Source organism: Chelonoidis abingdonii, chromosome 1, assembly GCF_003597395.2.
Source record: "Chelonoidis abingdonii isolate Lonesome George chromosome 1, CheloAbing_2.0, whole genome shotgun sequence".
NCBI classification, from domain to species: domain Eukaryota; kingdom Metazoa; phylum Chordata; order Testudines; family Testudinidae; genus Chelonoidis; species Chelonoidis abingdonii.
The window spans coordinates 251,693,212-251,715,820 of NC_133769.1; the positions used below are offsets into that span (position 1 = coordinate 251,693,212).

The 22,609-nt window shown below is 41.2% G+C and overlaps 1 protein-coding gene across 3 annotated transcripts in view; it reads right to left on the minus strand.

The window, feature by feature from the left end:
- LONRF2 (LON peptidase N-terminal domain and ring finger 2) overlaps nt 1-22,609 on the minus strand; it is a 49,194-nt gene that overhangs the window by 21,964 nt on the left and 4,621 nt on the right. For 2 of the 3 annotated variants that reach the window (XR_012654902.1, XM_032793912.2), the window contains exon 2: nt 966-1,084. Coding sequence is in view for 2 of the 3 variants with exons in the window: in XM_032793912.2 (XP_032649803.1) it covers nt 966-1,040 (75 nt within the window). In the remaining variant the exon portion in view is untranslated. Of the gene's footprint in view, nt 1-965; nt 1,085-22,458; nt 22,516-22,609 lie in introns of those variants that run through there. The other variant, XM_075061146.1, reaches the window with a different exon arrangement.

Consider the following 22,609-nt stretch of genomic DNA (forward strand, 5'->3'; position numbering starts at 1 on the left):
CTTTTATTTTCTCAAGACACATGGCATTCTTTCAAATGGAGCAGAAGTTAGAAACAGGAGGGAGAGTGGGTTGCAATGCTCTGATCTAAAAGTACAAGATGAAGGCTTCCATTCCTGTTGTAGCCTTTCATGGGTTGCGGAGACTGGGAATGGAACAGCTTTTCCTGAAATTCTTGCACAGCTCCACAGACCCTCTGGATAATGTCAAGTGATCTCATTTGAGCAAACCAATAGGTAACCCTAACACTTCTGGGCTGAGAGAGTTTGGCACCAGTCATGGGGTTCAACTTCAGATAAGGGTAGTTGGGAGACCTGCACATAGATCTGAGGCAAGAGTGGGCGGCTTCTGATGCTGCACTTGTTCTACCTATCACTTGCAAAGAGGCAGTTTTTCCCCTGTTATGCTTAATGGACTGCTTCACAATGTACCACATAACCTGTATTTCTTTCCAGAGTATCTAACCTCTTTCTCCCTCCTCTCCCAAAAAAAAGGCAGCCATGGGTCATGTCTAAGATTTAGATGCACACACTGTTGAACCAAATTTGAGTTTAAAATTTTGAAATAAACTTAGCATTTTCCTCAGAAAAGTGATGCAGTGTAGAGGGCTGGTTGAGCCACTGGGGGAAAACACAAACCTGGAGGGAATTTCAGGAGGTGGAGCTTTCCCCTACTGCCAGGGACTGACAGGTCTGGTTCTGTCCCCAACATGCCAACGTACCCATTTTAATAGATTAGACCTTATCATGAAGGACCAACGAATGTACACGCCACAGCAATTCCATGCACTAGCACAGATTTAAGGTTCCACCACAGACCTTGTTGTTTTATGTAGAATTTAAGCTTTCATTCAAGTTTCTAGCTGTTTGCCAAAACAGCCTTCCAAAAGCGACCTGGAAAAGTTCTATCCTCACCACAAAGAGACCCTGATACATATTTCTGTCTTTGAAGCATGAGAGTACCATACCTTGGGCCAGAGGGGTTTGTTTTGGCAGAGTGCATCTACATCATGGAGAGCTTGTTGATAGTTTTTCATGGTCATCCACAGTTCTGCTCGTTGTGCTATTAACGAACATTTGCAGGGAGCTGGAAAAGAAAAAAAAAAAAAAAAAAGGTTAAGAACTCCATAAAGTGAAGGATAATCATGTGTGAAACATAATATCCTAGCCTGAACTTGAGTTGAGTTATCTCCTCCGTCCCCAAATGCTACTGCAATAAAGTATTTTATTTGTATGCGTACCTACTAGAAACAAAAAGGCTGAGATCCTGGCCCAGAGGAACAAAGACCTTCTCTTCCCTCCTTCCCCCCCAGGATGAGTCCTGGACCTGGATGCCACCTCACTGCCAAATGGCTCTGCTCCTGGCCAACAGCCATTCTGCAGTGGTCTGGCTGTCTCCAGGCCCAGGGACTTGTAGTCGTTCTCCTTGCAGTCAGGGCCTGGCATCACAACCCCCCCGCCCAGCCAGGACTGCAAGTCTTCCCTGCATCTTGTGCCTACCGAGATCCGGTATCATCAATCCTGCGGCAGCACAGAGAGCCCTCTACAACCCCACTGTCATGAACCCACTCGCTCCTGTGACAGCAGAGCTGGAGAGGGTACCCTTCACTGCCCCAGGGCTGGTGCCATCCAAACCCCACAGGCCTGCTGACTGTTGCTCATTGATTTCAGGGGAGAGGGGGAGAGAAATCAATTTCAGGGTCTCAGCTGAAATCCATGTTTACCAACGTTTATTGACAGACTGAATCCTGAGAAGCCTAATTATGAATACACATCAAATAACATCCTCTGACTCTTCACAATTCTGTTGTATGCTTTGACTACCCATTCCTTGGGGAAAGAGACCTAACGTCAGTAGTGCCAAGCACATTTCTGGGGCAATACAGACGCTCCCCGACTTACACAAGCATTCCGGAAGAATGGCTTGCACAAGTCGAATTTTGTGCAAGTCAGGGACCTATCCCTGACAATTATGAAAAAACCCAAAAAAACCGCTTACAGGACTTTTTCCTTAATACGGGGAGCGTCTGTATGTGGAAAAACTTAAATTGAAATAAACATTGCACACATTCACTGAAAACTATAAAATGCACAGATTAAAGGCACCCTAAACCTTATGATTCTGTTTACCGTCATGCTATGTCCCTGCCATCTTCTAACCTCCAAGTAAGGTGGATATGGGTCTATCATAGAAGTCTTTTAGCTAGCTGACATCTTAAGCCTTGTATACTTTGGTGGCAATTCATTCATGAATCCAATGAACTGTATAGATTGTAAGCCACTTAAACATCATGGCTTCCCCTCCCCTACCTCCCAGTTCCCTAAAGACTTGGAGTTTAAGATGCTTAGTCCTACAGCTCTGAGGGTATGTCTACACTACCTGCTGGATTGGCAGGCAGCAACTGAACCCCAAGCGCTCTTCTGTTGACTCTTGTACTCCACCACCGCAAGAAGTGCAGGCAGAGTTGACAGGGGAGCGGCAGCAGTAGACTCACCGCAGTGAAGACATCACAGAGAGTAGGTCTAAATATGTCGACTTCAGCTAACTTAGATCAATTCCCCCACCCGACATTGTAAACCAGGCCTGAGCTAGCACATACCTGTATCTTCCCAAATAATGTTTTAACTTTTCATCCTCACACTAAAGGGGATTAGGAAAAAGCAGAAAGCTTACAGGGAGTGGAAGAAAGGCGGGTTTAGCAAGGGAAGCTACCTTAGTGAGGTCAGAACATGTAGGGATAAAGTGAGGAAGGCTAAAAGCCGTGTAGAACTGGACCTTGCAAAGGGAATCAAAACCAATAGTAAAAGGTTCTACAGCCACATAAATAAGAAGAAAACAAAGAAAGAAGAAGTGGGGCCGCTATACACTGAGGATGGAACGGAGGTTAAGGATAACCTAGGCATGGCCCAATATCTAAATAAGTACTTTGCCTCGGTCTTTAATAAGACTAGTGAGGAGTTTAGGGACGATGGAGGGATGACAAACGGGAATGTGGATATGGAGGTGGATATTACCGCATCTGAGGTAGAGGCCAAACTTGAACAGCTTAATGGGACAAAATCGGAGGGACCGGACAATCTCCACCCGAGGATATTAAAGGAACTGGCGCGTGAAATTGCGAGCCCGTTAGCGAGAATTTTTAAGCAATCGGTAAACTCGGGGGTTGTGCCGTACGACTGGAGAATTGCTAACGTAGTTCCTATTTTTAAGAAAGGGAATAAAAGTGATCCGGGTAATTATAGGCCTGTTAGCTTGACGTCTGTCGTGTGTAAGGTCTTGGAAAAAATTTTAAGGGAGAAAGTAGTTAAGGACATTGAGGTCAATGGTAATTGGAACGAATTGCAACATGGATTTACTAAAGGTAGATCGTGCCAAACCAACCTGATCTCCTTCTTTGAGAAGGTGACGGATTACTTAGACAAAGGAAATGCGGTAGATCTAATTTACCTCGATTTCAGTAAGGCGTTTGACACGGTTCCGCATGGGGAACTGTTAGTTAAATTGGAAAAGATGGGGATGAATATGAAAGTTGTAAGGTGGATAAGGAACTGGTTAAAGGGGAGACTCCAGCGGGTCGTACTGAAGGGTGAACTGTCAGGCTGGAAGGAGGTTACTAGTGGAGTCCCTCAAGGATCGGTTTTGGGACCGATCTTATTTAACCTTTTTATTACTGACCTTGGCACAAAGAGCGGGAATGTGCTAATAAAGTTTGCGGATGACACAAAGCTGGGGGGTATTGCTAACACAGAGAAGGACCGGGATACTATTCAGGAAGATCTGGACCACCTTGTAAACTGGAGTAATAGTAATAGGATGAAATATAATAGTGAAAAGTGCAAGGTCATGCACTTAGGGATTAATAATAAGAATTTTAGATATACGTTGGGGACGCATCAGTTGGAAGCGACGGAGGAGGAGAAGGACCTTGGGGTATTGGTTGATAGCAGGATGACTATGAGCCGCCAATGTGATATGGCTGTTAAAAAAGCAAATGCGGTTTTAGGATGCATCAGGCGAGGTATTTCCAGCAAGGAGAAGAAGGTGTTAGTGCCGTTATATACGGCGCTGGTGAGACCCCACCTGGAATATTGTGTGCAGTTCTGGTGTCCCATGTTTAAGAAGGATGAATTCAAACTGGAACAGGTTCAGAGACGGGCTACTAGGATGATCCGAGGAATGGAAAATCTGCCTTATGAAAGGAGACTCAAAGAGCTTGGCTTGTTTAGCCTGGCCAAAAGAAGGCTCCGGGGGGATATGCTTGCTCTATATAAATATATCAGGGGGATTAACGTTAGGGAGGGAGAGGAATTATTTAAGTTTAGTACTAATGTAGGCACAAGGACGAATGGGTACAAACTGGATATTAGGAAGTTTAGACTTGAAATTAGACGAAGGTTTCTAACCATTAGGGGAGTGAAGTTCTGGAACAGCCTTCCGAGGGAAGTAGTGGGGGCAAAAGACTTATCTGGCTTTAAGACTAAGCTTGATAAGTATATGGAGGGGATGTTATGATGGGATAGTTTAATTTGGGCAATTGATCTTGGATTATCGGCAGATAAGTCTGCTCAATGGTCTGTGAGGGGATGTTGGATGGGATGGGATCTGAGTTACTGCAGAGAATTCTTTCCTGGGTGCTGGCTGGTGAGACTTGCCCACATGCTCAGGGTTTAGCTGATCGCCATATTTGGGGTCGGGAAGGAATTTTCCTCCAGGGCGGATTGGCAGAGGCCCTGGAGGTTTTTCGCCTTCCTCTGCAGCGTGGGGCATGGGTCGCTTGCTGGTGGATTCTCTGCAGCTTGAGGTCTTCAAACCACAATTTTGAGGATTTCAATAACTCAGTCATGGGTTAGGGGTTGTTATAAAAGTGGATGGGTAGGGTTCTGTGGCCTGCCTTGTGCAGGAGGTCAGACTAGATGATCATATTGGTCCCTTCTGACCTACGAGTCTATGAGTCTAAAGCTCTGCATAGCACTTTCCTTACTCCATTGTGTGCCATGGGCTCTGTCTTTTTCTCCCTGTTACTTTTCCTTTCATGCCTTTTTAAATACTTTCCCTTTATACCTAGAATGATCTCCATTGTCCCCTCATTACGGACGTTCTCTCTCCTTGGATTTTCACTGCAGAGTTCTTATTTTCTCCCCAGTTACCCAATCTCAAATTTTAAAAAAAACTCCATTTCATATCCATTCACAATATAACATGTATTTGTTTTAGCCCTTATCCCACTTCCTTATCCTTTTTGTATCTTATCTTTATTTTTATGCACGTTTTCTGGCTCCCCATTTAAAGTTCCATAGCCATCACAGCTCAGTTATAAGCTTGTCTTCAGAATCACAAGAGTGTTTTTCCCTTTTAATGAAAGGAAAGCAGCAATTCTGGAACACAGCAGTGCAGGGAAGGTTGAATTCAGCAGCCAATTCCCGAATAGCCAAGTACACAAGGACATGAAAATATATGAAAGGAGAGAGTACTGCTCTTTTTCCTCCAGTAGTAGTACAAAAGTCAAGAGTTAGATCAAGGAAGACAATGACAAGCTACTTCAGGATCACTACGTCTGTTTACTCTGAAATGTAAGGCATGGCTAGTCATGAATAATGGTCTATAAATGTTAGGTCGACCAGAAGTAAGACTTTCCAGAACTGCTAGAGCAAAGTTTACCAAGAATATAGATTGAAGAAAAACCATTTTCTCCAGAAAGATTAGTCAAGTGACAAGACCCAAGACTAAGCAATTGTGTGCACAACTCCAAATGAGTTCACCTCTGCACAAAGCTTAGACTGAACTACTTCCATTAGTAATCTGTTGTTATTCTCGCACAGCACACTGCATTGAGAGTTTAACATTTACTAACTATATAATTCAAGAATAATAGACAGATTAAAGTACTTCATGCTGGATCACAGCCAGAACTAACTGTCACCAGGAAAATATATTATGGCATAAGCTGCTACTGAACTCATTCTACAACAATAAATTAAAGCTGATAAAGTAACAGTTTTGGATAGGAGAGGGAGGAGAAAGGAAGTCACTCCCCGGGGTTAGAGTTTAAACTCAAATTTAGAGAATTCAGGTGGATTATTAGAGATCTATAAAGTACCTTAACTCCAAGTGATTGCAACCTCCTGGTACATTCATTTATAAGGGAAAATTAGAGACAAAGTTACACATTCGGCCCAACAAATGTGGAATTGACAGGTTCCAAGATGCTGAACAATAAACAATTAAATTTAAGTTAAAAATAACCAACCTACACACCCACAATTTAACACAGGGAAACACAAGAGTCTTTCTTTTCAAAGCTCCCATCTATCCAGCCCTTCTTCCAACAGCTGGCCAAATGGCCATAGTTACACATTTGATATTTCTCTGGGTTTTTTTAAACCTGACTTCACCCTTTACGAGGGGTCTGATGACATCCTGTTCACACTTGAACAATAGTATCAAGTTGTTCAGGTTGAAGTACTCTATGAGAGCACCCACCTGAATTTATTAATGCATTAGCTTCAGCTCTGCTCACATCCCCTTTGAGTTCAATTTGAAGGCATTCATCAGAATGAGTTTTACTCACATAAAGAGTGAATAAAAAGCAAGTTTTGAGTACACGTGTCAGCATTCACACCAAAAGTTATTACACTGTACGTGAGTTAGAACACTGACACAGACTGCAGAATTCCTCAGAGTGCCCTGGCATACGGACAATTAAACACGTCAGACAAGTGGCTGCAAATACTGGATACACATTGGGTACATTCAAGACGATTACAGTCATTCTGACAATCATTCTTGTAGTAAATAGTTTTTTCCAGGTATTAGATCTCAGCTAAGACACGTGTTGCTTGGAAAGGAAAAATATTTCAAGTTTCTAAAATTCTCTTAATACTGCTCAGCTACCATTTCTCCTTGAAATGTTAGAAGCAGTTTCTTCAAGTTGTTCTCCCAATGCTAAGTAAGTTACACATCCAATCAAAACAATATCATTAACCCACATGTTCAAAATTTCAGCTTAGGAAATGGTCTATTTCAAAGTCTCCGTAATTGCCTATTTTTCTCCTGAGGACTCCAAGCTGTCAAAGATGACCTGGAACTGTATACGAATGTTTGGGGTCCTGATCCTATTTATCCTATTTATCTTGATGCTTCATGCAGACTTGAGGGCAAACGAACAGATGTGGCCCAAAGGACATTACTGATCAAAAGACTGATCTCCAGTGCACGGGGGACACACACACTAAAAGTGGAACACACACACACTCGAAGAACTGATTTTACATATACTTGGTTCAGCATACTTAGCAGTTGGTTGGCAAAAGACAACAATATACAAAACATTTTACTCATGAGCCAGTGGTGTGGTTTTATTTTAAAAATCTCTCCACTAAAGATAAATTGCATGTTGCAACACCATTCTCATCACAGTTTAAAATTCAGCTAGTGTGATTTGAAAGCTTCTACATCCCTTGAGCTGATTCACAGGGGACTAGATAGGAGGCAGATGTTAATTATTACACAAGTAGTGGACAGCATTTCAGGCCAGTTCCCAAGAAAAATGCTGATTTTAAGTTGGGAAGTTCAGTTACAAAAGACAGCATCTTTCCTGACATACATGCCAGTTTTCACAAACTAACCAAGTGATGCTTAGGATTCTAACTTGAGTGGTTGTGATTAATTTGGAACCCAGTATACAGAAATACTTTAGATCACTTGTTTCAGTGTGCATTTCTTTGAACACTTAGTATTTACTACGTAGGTTCATTAGGTCCTTCTGAATTTTCTCAGACCTGGTCTACACTAGAAAATTAGGTCTGTTTAACTATGTTGATCAGGGGTCTGAAAAATCCCCACCTTGGAGTGGTGTTGTTAAGCTGACCTAAGCGCCCATCTAGACAGTGCTAGGTTGACAGAAAAATTCTTCCATTGACCTAGCTAGCACCTCTCGGAGAGATGGATTACCTACATCGACAGAAGAACTCCTTCTGTCGGCACAGGTAGTGTCTACACTGAAGTGTTTCAGCAGCACAGCTGCGCCATTGTGGCATTTAAGTGCAGACAAATCCTCAGTTTTTAAGACTTATTTACCCACTTATCTGAGTCATTAATATATTTGTACACCAGATTCAGACCACATTTTGAGTACTCTGTTATTAGTATCATTCCACACTGAAGACTAACCATTTCTTGTCACTTCATTTTCTAGCTTATAATTATTTTTTTTTCAACAGACCAACACTTTGTTCTTTTCACACTATGATTACTTCCCTTAACAGTTTTTGCAAGGAATTTTATTCAAATCTTTTTGAAAATCCAAGTTAGTTGTGTCTACCACTTTTCCTTTGTTTGCTATTTTACTGAAAAATGTTCGAGAATGTTAGATTGAATAAAATTATTTACTTCAAAGTGGTTTATTTCTACTATATCAGGCTTATCTAGGTGCTTTATACCTCCATTCTCCTCCCCTAAAATACCCCCAAAGAATTCCCACATGCCACTGAGTCTTTGTTCCATACTAGATGAAATAGCTTCTAGTTTTCCCCCACACCCCAATTTCAGAGATTTCAGCTTTCCCCAGTCCAGGAGCTATTTTAATAATAATACACAGGTATTTATGGTATCCCACAGAAAGTAAAATAATACAACTCAGACTTACAACCTACGTTAAAAATATCTCCTAATCAATATAAATTTGGACACTCAGAATGTTTTTTCTATGTCAATTAATAGGTCCTGCAGGTAGCAGACTATATATATTTAAAACTGCACTACCATCATGACTAAATCTTGCTAATCACTGAGATAACTAGCCAAGAAACAGTATAAGATTCTAAATTCTGCCCAGAAGAAAATCTGACACATCATCAAGAGGGAATGATTAGCTTCCTCCCCTTACCCTGAGATTACACCTCTAAATCTAATGAGGAAGGAAGTAGTCCTACATCAGATCAGCTACATAATGTCTGCAGTCTTACCCTCAAAGATGCTAGAATGAACTTTGAATAGTGATTCCCACTCCCCTTTAAATACAAAGAAAGGCACCATCAGAGAGATTCGAGAGCACTTAGATTTGCTTATACCAAACATTCCCCCTCCACTCCTCTATCAAGATCCAAATCACCCAGCACTTTTGTTGGAAGTATATTGCTCACTCTAGGAATTGCGTATGTGGAAACCCAGTTCCCCTCTATGGGAACTGAAAACAATTTACACTTCTGGGCAGGGAAGGGGGTTTCTTTGTACAGTGCCTAGCATGATGGGACCCTGATTCCCATGGTGGCCTCTAGGTACCAGTAGAATATTAAATACCTCTCTGTGGGGAAACAGTGTTTGTACAGAGCTTTGTATACCTGAGTGCTACGCATAGTTTTCAGAGTTCAGTGGATCTATCAGTGTTACACTTTGATATATGGAAGCTTCAGCAGTATACCTCCATTTGTATCAGTGGATACAAACACGGACTGGGGAATCAGATAGCCTTGGCCCAAGACTATTATAATTCAGTGAAGAATTAAAAAGGAAGCTACTAAGGAACATCTTTTACTGCTCATACATGAGCACACACTATTTTGGTCATGCAGCCAATAGAAGGAGCAAGTTAGCAAACCCTGTTTTGTAAATGTTGACAATCACTGATGCTTATGAAAGCAAACAAGGCCAACAAGAGCCACCACATTTTCCTGCTCTCATGAAACAGGGCAAGACAATTTTAATGTTGTTAAACAAAAAAAGGACAAAGCATGTCGTGAGTGAAGAGCAGAGAAGTTTCCAAGACCATACTTTATCTCAAAAAAGTACACTACACGCAGGCTTAGCAATATCTTTCAAGGGAAGCTACTTATTCACTGCCTTTCACAAGCAGAACACCTGGCATCTCTTGCCTAAGGAAGGTGGTTGTTGACCAGGATATTTCAGTGGTAGAGCTGCATTCCTCAGAGAAACACAGCAGTGATGTCTCAGAAGGAAGAGGATGTTTTAATACCATTTCTGTCCACCTCTTCCCCCATTTGAAGTTTACTTAATGAATCCCTTATTTGTAACACCCTGAGGCCTTAATCAGGACTGGGGGCATCATCATGCTGAGCACTATAAAAAAATAGCAGCTATCCCTGCCCCTAAAGAGCTCTCAGTCCAGTTGTAAGACCAGACATAGGGGGCTTAAAAAAAAAAAATCAATTAAAAGGGGCAGGGATGAGGTGGGGGTGCTGTGGCACCCCACAAGGGTATTAGCTAGCTAGCAGTAAACTTGATTGGTTCAATACAAAAAACTTTAAAAATACAAATTTTACCATTACAAATATCCTCTGCCTATCGTTTCAAAGCTTTGCTTTGTTTGTTCTAAGATTATTTCCCCTTTCCTCCCAGAAAAAAGAAAAAAAAATAATTTTAAAACCTCTCCCTTTTTCTGCAGCTGACTATGTTCTCCAGTAATAATGCCCTATTTCTTTATTCTCTTTTGTATTAAAGGTGCTTTATGCATCTGTAAAAAGCCACACCAATAAAATATTAAGTAATGCACACAGATAAAGGTGAAATAGGCTATTAATTTTCATTTTTATAATTAGAATTCACCTGTATTTTTATAAGTTCATAGTCTTGTTTTCTGTGAAAAAAAACTCAAAACATTTGAGCAGCGAAGTGAAAAAATAAGCATGTCCTGAAATGAACTTTATAAACTTTACAAAATTAAACAAAAAAATATGATAATTACAAAGTTAGGATTAGTTCAAAGCTTTGCATTCCCACTCTGTTTCATTCCTTTCCCCACTATAGCACGAGAGACTGCAGTTAACACACTAAAAATAAAAAGGCTTTAGCCAATGATGTTCTCGTATTAGTACATCATGCATCATTTAATTGTACATTCTACTCTGCCTAATTTAAAAACCATTTAGCGTACTGCACAACCAGTCCCATAACCTATTCTGTATTTATTCCTCCTCATCCTTCATCTCCCTTGGACGTTATCTGCTTTTCCACCCACTCCTGTATCTGACCATTTTTCACGTAGGTCCTGAACCTGCAATCTAATCTATAGACTCCTGCCCCCAGGTGCAGCTCTGTAGGCTTCAGAGGAACTCTGCAAATCAGGCCGATGTGCTTGCGCATGCCCAACCACAGGATCAGGTGCTCAAACTGTAAACTCTTTTTAGAGCAAATTCTCATCTGGTATTTTCAGTAAAGTCCTCAGTGTATTTTAGACCAGTAACACATGAAACAGTATTAATGCTCTTCTGCAATCAAACAGATTCAGTTGTTAAAATAGGAACAGAAATCTGCAAGATAAAATAATAATCCATATGTAAAGAATCCCTGCCTCATAAGAATGAGTGGATGAGATAGTCTCTAGGTAATCATAACTCCCACTTAATTTCTTTATTCTGTGCACATGCAACAGCTAAAAGGAACAGATTTCTGAGTCACGTTTTAAGCAAATTTGATATATAGGGCACTTAAGGAAGGGCATGAATTTCCTTTTTAGCTCAAACCCTTTCCAGAAAGGGTATTGTTCATTTGAAACATGTGCTAGAGACACACGCACTTCATTTGGTTTAAAAAAAAAACAAACAACCCACATCATTTACAGTCATAAGAGTGTTTTGTTCTGAGATCTCTCACAGAAGGACTAAAATGCATAATCTGACAAAGGTTATATGGTGTTCTGTACTGTGTACTGAAAATTAAACATTACCTTGAATAATTCTCTCTCTAAAGATCTTCCAACCCAACAATCAAATTAGTTGTTTTTTGCTAAAGATCATTCCATTTTGAGAAATATTTTTCAACTTAACCAAAGCCAAATCAGACACTCTGCACAGAAACCAGGAAGTGCTTTGGAGCTATTCAAATAAGTAGTAGGCAAGTCCTCTTTATCACATAGGGAAACTAGGTCAACCAGACCCTCCTTCCCCTATTACCTCCAAAAAAGAGAGAGGACAACCATAATTCTTGTTAACAGCTCAGGAAGTCCGAATTATTAGAGACTCTCCTTGCTCTTCTGGGCTAGAGAAGGTTGCTGAAATGCATGGCCTTTCAGAAAGGCGGGCAGAAGGGAGAGCCATTATTATTTGCTATTATGTAACCCAGTACTTAGACCAGGGATCAGCAACCTACGGCATACATGCCAAAGGTGGCACGCGAGCCGATTTTTGATGGCATGTGGGGTGGGCTGAGCTGCTCAGCCTGCCGCCGCTCTGGGGTTTCCACTGCTGGCCCACTTATAACTCAGAAGCTACAGCGTGTGCAACCCCCTAGTAGAAATATCAGGAACGTCAAGCCCAGCTTTCCTTTCGAGCTCCAATTTGGGACAGCAGGAATGGTTCCTATGAATGCTCATCTCACTGAAAGGGCAGGTGCACTGCATCTTTTTACAAACATACCCTTTATTTAAAGGTCAGCCAGTCAAGTGTACTGAACAGGGTGGATTTTGATTAAAAGCAAATAGATTTAAATCACTAATTAGGAAGACTCGATTTAATCACAGATTCCTACATAAAAGTGCATTCTTGTTGGTTGTTATAACCTTAATACAAAGTCTTCACAACTCAGAAATAGGTGTAGGTTTCATTTTTAGAAGGGACACACTATACATTTTTAAACTGAATTATTCAGAAAACTTTTCAGATTAGTTTTACAGCTATATCAGAAAATGAATGACTGGTTATTCCATTTATCACAGGTAACTGAAGCAGATATTTATGAAGTCACTGGGAGGTGAACTGTCTCCAGTTCAACAGGTTAATCATTAATATTTGAAGGATTTTCTTGCCATACTGTATTAGGAGGAAAACCATCACCAGACATTTATATTGTTTTATTTAACCTAAAAACAACATATGTATTTTTTCTTCAACAGCAAACATATAATATTTTAACAAAACAAGCATAAGTCCCTTGCTTCTCACATTTATCTCCAGACTTCTTCTCCTTGTCCAGATCTATTCCACCCCCAGCAATCTTCTATTCATTGAACTTTTTGAAACTTTTCACTTTTAGAGAAAGGTAGGGGATTGACTCTGTGTACATAAATTTTCAGAGGGCCAAAAGAGCTGAGGTCTGTTATTTCTCACCTCTATATATTAATTTATTTTAAAACATTTTTGCTGTTAACAAGCACATTATCTCTGGAGACACAGATCCAGAGTTTGAGAACTGCAAAACTAAGCATTTCTGATGGTATCTTCTAGATTGGAGCACTGAGTCCCATCAGGTAGATAGAAAGATTACCCTAAGTGTATACAAAAGCCCCTGGGACCCCATAAGATTAAGTTCCTAAATCCATGTACGATTGGAACTCATTTACAAAACTCTTCTTAAATATTACATGAATATGTTGTCTCATATTATGGGATTATGAATTCATAATCCCTATTCCACGATGAGATATCTTTGAGCTATAATGTATCTTAATTAAAAATCTTTATATAGATTTTTTCCCCCTCAAAAAGCATTTCAGCAAAAAAAATCTGATTTAAATATAAAAAAATCAGATTTTTTTAATTAAAAAAATCACTGATTTTTATCCACTCTGGTATTGAAAATGAACAGGGACTACATTTCTTTTTTCTTTTGCAAGTCTCCTTTTAAAATTGGAGACCGTTCAATACAAAAGGTTTTGTTTATTGTTTTCTGGTTCCACATGGTGGTACACAATGAAGAGTCAGAAGGCTGGGGGAAACAAGAGGATGAAAGAAATACGAAAAAACGTATTAGCAGTATGCATCTACATCTGAGATAACATGACAATTCACAAGCTACAACATCTATTACAGACAACTTGTGGCATTAAGGGCTAGCAGGCAGGAAAGCACCAGATAATCTACAGAGTCACTTTTGGCCAGATTTGTCACCTGCAACTGTGGAAGTGAGAGAAGTGTTCCATGCACTACCATGACACAATGTTCAGCAGGGCTCACAAGCAGGATTTTAAAATTTGTTTAACTTTTGGGAGAAAAATGCTGCTTAATTAAGTTTAAGTGTCATTTATTGTTAAAGCCCTTACTAGAAGTGGTTGCTATTATATCCTAAAGTCAGTGCACTTTTACACAAAGGTAGCATCTAGCTCTGCTGGCCTCACGTTAGGTAAGGTTCATGCTCACGTTCAGATATCAAGCAAATGTACAGTCTGGGTTCCAGTATGTCAGTTATTGTACAAAGTTTATGGGTCACATGCTGTCTCCAGGTAAACAAAAAGGTCTCATTAACTTCAACAAGAGCTTTGCCACACTTACCCATGAGCAGAATTTCACAGTTATTTTACAAGATGTGCAATCTGTTCAGGAGTTGTATGTGCAACAGGATCAGTGTGCTCAGAATCCTAGTGAGAGGAGATCTGAACAGCAGTATTGTACACAAGCTCCATCCTGGGAGACCATTAAAAAACTGCAGTTGTCCAGTTGAGCATGGAGAAGGAGACCAGGTGGCTACTGCCGCAAAACTACTGCTGTCTTGTTACCTTTGAGAAGGGTCTATTAGCCTTATTTATGAGGTGCTCAGAGGCATGATAATTTGTTCTTTTGGCTTGATAGCTCAATGTTTGCTATCCAAACAGGTTCAGAGGAACTTCTGGCAAGTGAAGGCACCAATTCCCTTCACAGTTTCCCTCCCCTGCCCTCTCCCCAGCCAGTGACCAGTCTGCTCTCGCCCTGGAGTTGATCACAGCCCAGATTTCATTAGCTCCAAACTAAACTTAAAGCCAGCAGTGTGGTGTGGAACATGCAGTACATTCCTTCTCAGCCCCCACAGGAATGAAACAAGACAATATGTTAACTGAGTATAATCTCCAAAATAGAGCATATTTCAGATTCACATATACAACTCAAACATTTTTAGTTCGTTAGCAATCAGATATACATTTAAGGCAGCTACACGTACAAAACCTGAAAGATGCACAAAACATTTAACCACTGGACTATATTGCCAGTAATTTTTGAATATGGCTGCATACAAAAAAAGCTTATATGCCAAATTTAATTCCTTTTTATTCTATGCAAGAATATCAGATGCAATCTACGGTCACAACTGGGTTTTGTACCTTTGAATTGCACACCTTTACTCAGCCAACTTCCTTGCTGAGTAACTGCCACCTACTTCATCCAGTAATTGCACAGTTCCTTAAAAACCTATGGTTTTAGCCCAGCTTCAAAATATATTTTTATTTTGTTACAGAAGAAGAGTTTCCTGTGTTCAGAGGACACTTCCAAGGCTCTGGAAGATGTACAGAAATACTGTATTATTCCTAAATCTAGTTATCAACAGAGTACTTTCATCTTAGACTCTGGGTAAAAGAAGGATGGATTTGTGTGGGTGCCATGGCGGGGGCCTTGGGCATTGTTGCACCTTGGTCCCTCACACACACTGCCTGTCATACATAATAGTGAAGCTAATGGAAAAGCTGATAACAAGCACATGTGATCTGGGGTAACCTGTAGTAGTATATGCCAACATTTGACAGTTTTTTGGTCATTCTACTCATACATCTACCATTCCATTCTTTTACTCTTGTTCATGCTACTGTCTCACTACTGCTTCAAATGAAACAAGGCAGAATGAAGTAGCAGATCAGTATGAGGCAAAGTTACATTGAACACAGGCTCTTCAATCAGCTCGAATTCCAAGAAACCCAAATCAGACAAACATCAACAGGGTTATTTGCCACTTCAGTCACTGGAGTTAAGATCTGCTGCTGTGAATGTCACTGAAGATCCACAACATTCCAGGCCGTAGGGTCCAACTCCGAGAGTGCTTCAGGGCTGGAGCACCCATGGGGAAAAATTAGTGGGTGCTCTGCACCCACTGGTACCCAAGCTCCCCACCTCACTTCCTCCTCCCCTGAGCATGACATGTCCCTGCTCGCCCAGCTACCTCCCAACGCTTGCCGCTAAACAGCTGTAGCAAGCTCTGGGACGGAGTGTGGAAGAGTGGGAACACAGCATGCTCAGGGGAGGAGGCGGGGAAGAGGTAGGGCTGTAGATTTGGGGAAGGAGTAGGAATAGGGGCAGGGAGGGGTGGACACTCTGGAGAAAGGGTTGGAACGGGGGTGGGGTAGGGGTGGAGGCGGGGCAGTGGCACAGGGGGATCGAGCATCCACCAGCGCCAGTAGAAGTCAGTGCCTATGTTCCAGCCTATGGTTCTATAGTTTAACAACTAGTAGAATACATGCAACTAAGAACTTTCTTAAAAACAGTGTAGGTATAATACATCACTATTTTAAAAAATAAATAGTTAGGAAAAAGTCAAAGATAACTATTAAGTAATCCAGCTACACTCATGGAGTGAGGCTACTGCCTCCAAATTAGAACACATCAGTTACAATCCTGATTATTTTAACAGGGAGCAACCTTATTTAAGTCCCAACATCTATACACACCACCAGGATTTATTTTGGTAGGTCCCAAAAGTGGACAAAGTAGTTTATTAGTGATGGAATTAGTGGATTAAAGCAAGGACTTCACAATACAAGATCAAAAGTATTTCTACACATAAAAATCCACTTCTGATACTACCCCACATCAAGTCTGTTATTTCTCCTGCTCCACTAGAGTTGTCTGTTCTGCCCTCCTCTATGTTAGCATAGATTATTTTGTTGAGCTGTATGTTTGTTTCAGGATGAGACTTTAAAGCAGGAAGAAACGGCCTGTCACTTCTCCACAGTTAAGAGGGGGAAGGAAACTAAAACAGCTTCTCTGGTCCAATCCATATTGGCCCCTAACAACATCACCTGGAAGAAGTACAAATGGTGACCTCCCCTGTCTTAATGCTTTGTCCACCACTTTGAAAAGAGGAGAAGAAAGGGAACATGTTTTCCATAGACAAAGATCCTCCCTAGATCAAAGACACAGTGGAAGGGGAAGCAATCTTACTCAAGATAGTGAGTCTCCACTGGTGATGAAATATCTCATCTGGTCTATTGTAACTGTCTTTTTTGTACAGTAGGAGATTCACTGGCATGTTTTCAGTTGGTGTATGTGGTGCAACAGGTTTAATTTACCTTTCTTTTGCCTGCTAATCCAGATTGTTCTTGGTCCCATCTTCCCTGCCCTCCCAACCTGATCTAAACATTTCGTTTTTGCATCTCCAGCTCCACTCCCTTTAAGTTTTTGGTCCTCTTTTCACTAGAATTATATACTATGTTGCTACAACAAAGTGAGCAGAGTACACATACTGCCCAGTAGAGAGACTGAAATCAATTATTTTGTTCTGAGAGACTATTCAAGATAGTCCTGCACAGTGAGTGTAAAGGTGGAGCAGAAAGAAAAATGCAGGATACCCACAAATTTTGTTTAATTTCCCTGTGGGAGATGTTCTGCAGAGAACACCTTGCACATATACTTTTTGCCTGTTTGGATGGAACGGTATGCAGACTCAGATAATCAAACAATAGATACATAGCTCCTCTTTGTGGGTCAAAACATGGTTTCAGATTTAACAGTGCAAGACATGGAGCCTTTTGTTTTATTTACAGCCATGTCAACTTTTCCTAAGACGATAATGTAAACATTAGTAAGTTATTTCTAGCAATTAATCTTGTTGAAAGTGTAACTGTGTATGGCCAAAGGCTCACAGATCTGACCACAAAAAAGTTTCTCCCATGCAACTATGACAGAAAGGCAAAGGCACAAAATGAGCTCAAACTAGCTACTGAAATAAAGGGAAACAAGAAGACTTTTTATCAATACATTAGAAGCAAGAGGAAGACCCAAGACAGGGTAGGCCCACTGCTCAGTGAGGAGGGAGAAACAGTAACCGGAAACTTGGAAATGGCAGAGATGCTTAATGACTTCTTTGTTTCGGTCTTCACTGAGAAGTCTGAAGAATTGTCTAACATTAGTGAAGCTAATGGGAAGTGGGTAGGTTTAGAAGATAAAATAAAAAAGAGCAAGTTAAAAATCACTTAGAAAAGTTAATGCCTGCAAGTCACCAGGGCCTGATGAAATGCATCCTAGAATACTCAAGGAGTTAATAGAGAAGGTATCTGAGCCTCTAGCTATCATCTTTGGAAAGTCATGGGAGACGGGAGAGATTCCAGAAGACTGGAAAAGGGCAAATATAGTGCCATCTATTAAAAGGGAAATAAAACAACCAGGAAACTACAGACCAGTTAGTTTAACTCTGTGCCAGGAAGAGAATTAAAGAAATCATCTGCAGACACTTGGAAGGTGGTAAGGTGATAGGAATAGCCAGGATGGATTTGTAAGAACAAATCGTGTCAAACCAATCTGATCGCTTTCTTTGATAGGATAACGAGTCTTGTGGATAAGGGAGAAGCAGTGGATGTGTATACCTAGACTTAGTAAGCATTTGATACGGTCTTGCATTGATATCCTTATCGATAAACTAGGCACAATACAATTTAGATGGGGTTACTATAAGTGGGTGCATAACTGGCTGGATAACCATACTTCAGAGAGTAGTATTGACGGCTCCCAATCCTGCTGGAAAGGTATAACAAGTGGGTTCTGCAGGGTCTGTTTTGGGACCGGCTCTGTTCAATATCTTCATCAACGACTTAGATATTGGCATAGAAGGTACGCTTATTAAGTTTGCGGACATACCAAACTGGAGGATTATTTGTCATGGTACAAATCCCCACTCTGAACCCAGCGTTTCCAAGAGATGGCGGCGACCAGCATGTTCTCTAAGCTTAATTACCAGCCTAAGGACCTGTAGTCGCTGCACCCAACAGGATTCACAGTGCCTGGTAATCAACTCTGGTCCCCCCATAAACCTGCCAGGGAACCCCAAAGATCCAGAAATCCTCTGGATCTAACAAAGAAAGAAACCCTTTCCCACCGTTGCCTCTCCCGACCTTGCCCTCCCTGGGTACCGCTGGAAGTCACTGTGTGATTCAACTCCTGAATTCTTTAAACAGAGGAATGCACCTCCCCATAAGGCTCTCCTCCTCTCCCCTCCAGGTCCTCCTGGAAGAGAAAGTCCCTCCTCGCCTCCCCTCTCTCCCCCACTCAATCCTGGTCTCACCAGAATTAAAAAAAACAAAAACAATCAGGTTCTAAACACAAGAACTTTAAATAAATAGAGGAAAACACAAGTTTAAAATAATTTCTGTCAATTTAAATGCTAAATAGAGGTACAGGGTCTTTCGCTATAGACACTGGGAATACCCTCCCAGCCTAAGACAATTAAAATCCTCTTCAGCAAAAATACGAAATTTGACTCCTTCCACGCCAAATGCCACATTTGCAAATAAAAAACAAACATAGCGCTAACTCGCTTTATCTATCTAGTACTTACTAATTTTGAACTTATAAAGAACCTGTATCGGGAGATTGGAGAGAAACCTGTTGCACGTCTGGTCCCTCTGGGCCCCAGAGTTGAACCACCACCAAAATCAACAGCACACACAGAACTTCCCTCCTCAAGATTTGAAAGTATCCTGTCCCTGATTGGTTCTCTGGTCAGGTGACAGCCAGGCCTATGAATTTGATAACCCTTTATAGTCAAAGAATATAAAGTATTCTGTTCTATTAACTTTTTCTTATCTGTTTATGACAGATTGCAACTGCTTTGGAGGACGAGGTCAACATTCAAAATGATCTGGACAAATGGAGAAATGGTCTGAGGTAAACTGGATGAAGTTCAATAAAGACAAATGCAAATGTCCACTTTAGGAAGGAACAATCAATTCAGTTTCACACATACAGATGGGAAGAGACTGTCTAGGAGAGGGAGATTATGCAGAAAGATCTAGGGGTCATAGTGGACCACCAAGCTAAATATGAGTCAACAGTGTGATACTGTTGCAAAAAGCAAACGTGATTCTGGGATTGCATTACAGGTGTGTTGTAAACAAGACATAGAAGTCATTCTTCCGCTTCTACTTCTGCGCTGGTTAGCCTCAACTGGAGTATTATGTCCAGTTCTGGGCACTGCATTTCAAGATGTGGAGAAATTGGAGAGGGTCCACAGACAAGAAAAGCAACTAAGTAATGATTAAAGGTCTTGAGACATGCCTCGAAGGAAGGCTGTTAAGGATTGGGTTTTTTTATTTGGAAAGAGAAGACAGAGGAATAATAGCAGTTTTCAGGTATCTAAAGGGTGTATCAGGAGGAGAGAGAAAAACTTGTTCACTCTTAGCTCTAATGAGAACAAGGAAAAGCAGCAATGGGCTTAAACTGCAGCAAGGGAGATTTAAGTTGGACATTAGGAAAAAGTTCCTAACTGTCAGGGTGGTTGGACACTGGAATAAATTGCCTAGGAAGGTTGTGGAATCTCCATCTCTGGAGATATTTAAGAGCAGGTTAGATACATGTCTATCAGGGATGGTCTAGACAGTATTTGGTCCTGCCATGAGGGCAGGGGACTGGACTCGATGACCTCTCGAGGTCCCTTCCAGTCCTAGAGTCTATGAATCTATGAACCTATGTATCAAAACACTTTTTATACCATTAGCAATCAAAGACTGCCTCTTCTATTTGCATGAGCCCTCTATAGCAACTACAGCAACTGTAATGGTCTTCAGTGCAATAAGTCAAGGATGCAGAACTGAGCATGTACCAGAATTCACTCTCACACTAGTAGGCAAATACAGAAAACACCAACAAATGTCCCAAAGAGATCCTTTCTCAGAAGATACCATCACGGCAGGGACAGCCCTAACTAACAAACTTCAAGAAGAAAGGCAACAGAAATGGAAAGAATTGACTGAAGGAACAGCTATGACCCACAGTAATAGGAAAACACTGTTGACCTTTCACAAGCTGAATAATGACCCCAAGGAAGTATAGCAACACCACAAAAATCAGCCAATCAGGTAGCACACTGGCTTCTGCTCAACAAGAAAGCTCTGAACAAGCAGCTTATAGTCCTAATTGTAGTATTTGTACCAATTTCAAACTGATCTGGAAGAAAATCATTTCAGCCTGCTGTACACAATAAATGAACTCAATGCCAGAACAAGTCACTTGAATGGCAAAGCAGCTGGATATGACGACATATGCATGGAGCAAATTAAGCACTTTGGTCCTGCAACCACCTTATGGGTATTATGCCTTTTTAACAATTGTTCATCAACCTTTAGATTACCCAAACAATAGTGACAAGCCCATGTAATAGCTCTATTGAAGCCAGGAAAGAACGCCTCTGTCCCAAAGAGCTTCAGGCCAGTATCACTCCTATGCCACCTTTATAACTGCCTTTCACGTCATATCTAACAGGATCTAATACTGCCAAATTTAGCCTCGGAAAGTCCTGCACTGGCCAAACACTCAAGATCCCCCAGTATGCAGAAGAGGGATTCAAGAGAGGGATGATAACAGCTTGTGCGTGCAACTGAAAGGTCTGCGAACACAATACAGTCAGCCAACAAAACCTCCTTGCCAAAGTCTATGATATAATGCACGAACACCACCTAGTGCAGCTCATCCAATCTCTTCTGGAGAAGACACATTTTTACATAGCACTGTGTAAAAAATGGAGCTGCTTGAGACAACAAAATTGTCTCCCATAGGACAGTGTGCTAGCACCAACCCTCTTCAACATTTTACACACACACACACACACACACACACACACACACGAGACCAGTCCATACAGAGCAATATGAGGCGCTTCACACAGGCAGATGATCTATGCATCACATCACAGGAGGACTTTGCCATCGTCTAGAACAGACTATGAGCAACATCTCAACTTACAACATCAAGAACCAGCTTCACATCAACCCAAGCAAGATACAGGTGATCACTTCTCAATGGCATAAGTGAAAAGCTAAGTGGAAACTAACCACCAACTGGAATGGAATCCCATTGGCTAATCACCCAAACCTTGTCTACCTGGGGATGACCTTGGACCAAATGCTTTCCTTCAAAGCACATGTAGAGAAGGTGAAAGGGCAAGTTAGTGTCTGCAACAACATTCTTTGAAAGTTGGTCAGCTCAGAGCGGGGAGCTACCCAGCTACTTTACAAACCATTGCTATTGCTGTGTGCTACTCCACTGCAGAGTATGGATGTCCAGTGTGCGAATGATCCATCCATGATAAGAAACTAGATCCTGTCCTAAATGACAGCTGTCATGTAAAAACAGGATGTCTAAAGCCAAGACCAAAGGATAGCCTGTACTTACTGGCTGGTGTTGCACCATCTGATATCAAGAGGAAGGTAGCAAGCCAAAGTGAAAGATCACAGCAGATGGCATCCATTACATGGTCACAGAAGAGTAACCAAATGCCTTAAATCACAAAAGAGTTTCATGGCCAGTGTTGTGCCTTTGGATACAACAGCTGGCAAGGCACTATTGAGTTATGGAATGAAAGACTGCATGTAGTCAGATGCACTGAAACAGATTTGTAACTTCAGGAGGACCTTCCTGGAGGGACTGATAAAATCTGTTTAACATGGTGATGCCTGAACCATCTATGTACTCAAACTTGTAGATCAAAGACTAACATGATCAAATGGGGCTACTCTAAATACTAATATATGCGAATGTGGTGAAGTGCAGACCAGGGATCACCTGCTTCTTTGCAGACTCCTTGGGGAGACCTGTATAAAGGAGGACCTTGTTGTAATGACAGAAACAGCCATTGCTTGTGCACAGTTCGGGAAAAAATGTCTAGTCTGTGACAAGGATACAAGAAGCAGTATTTTGTCTTAAAAAAAAGACA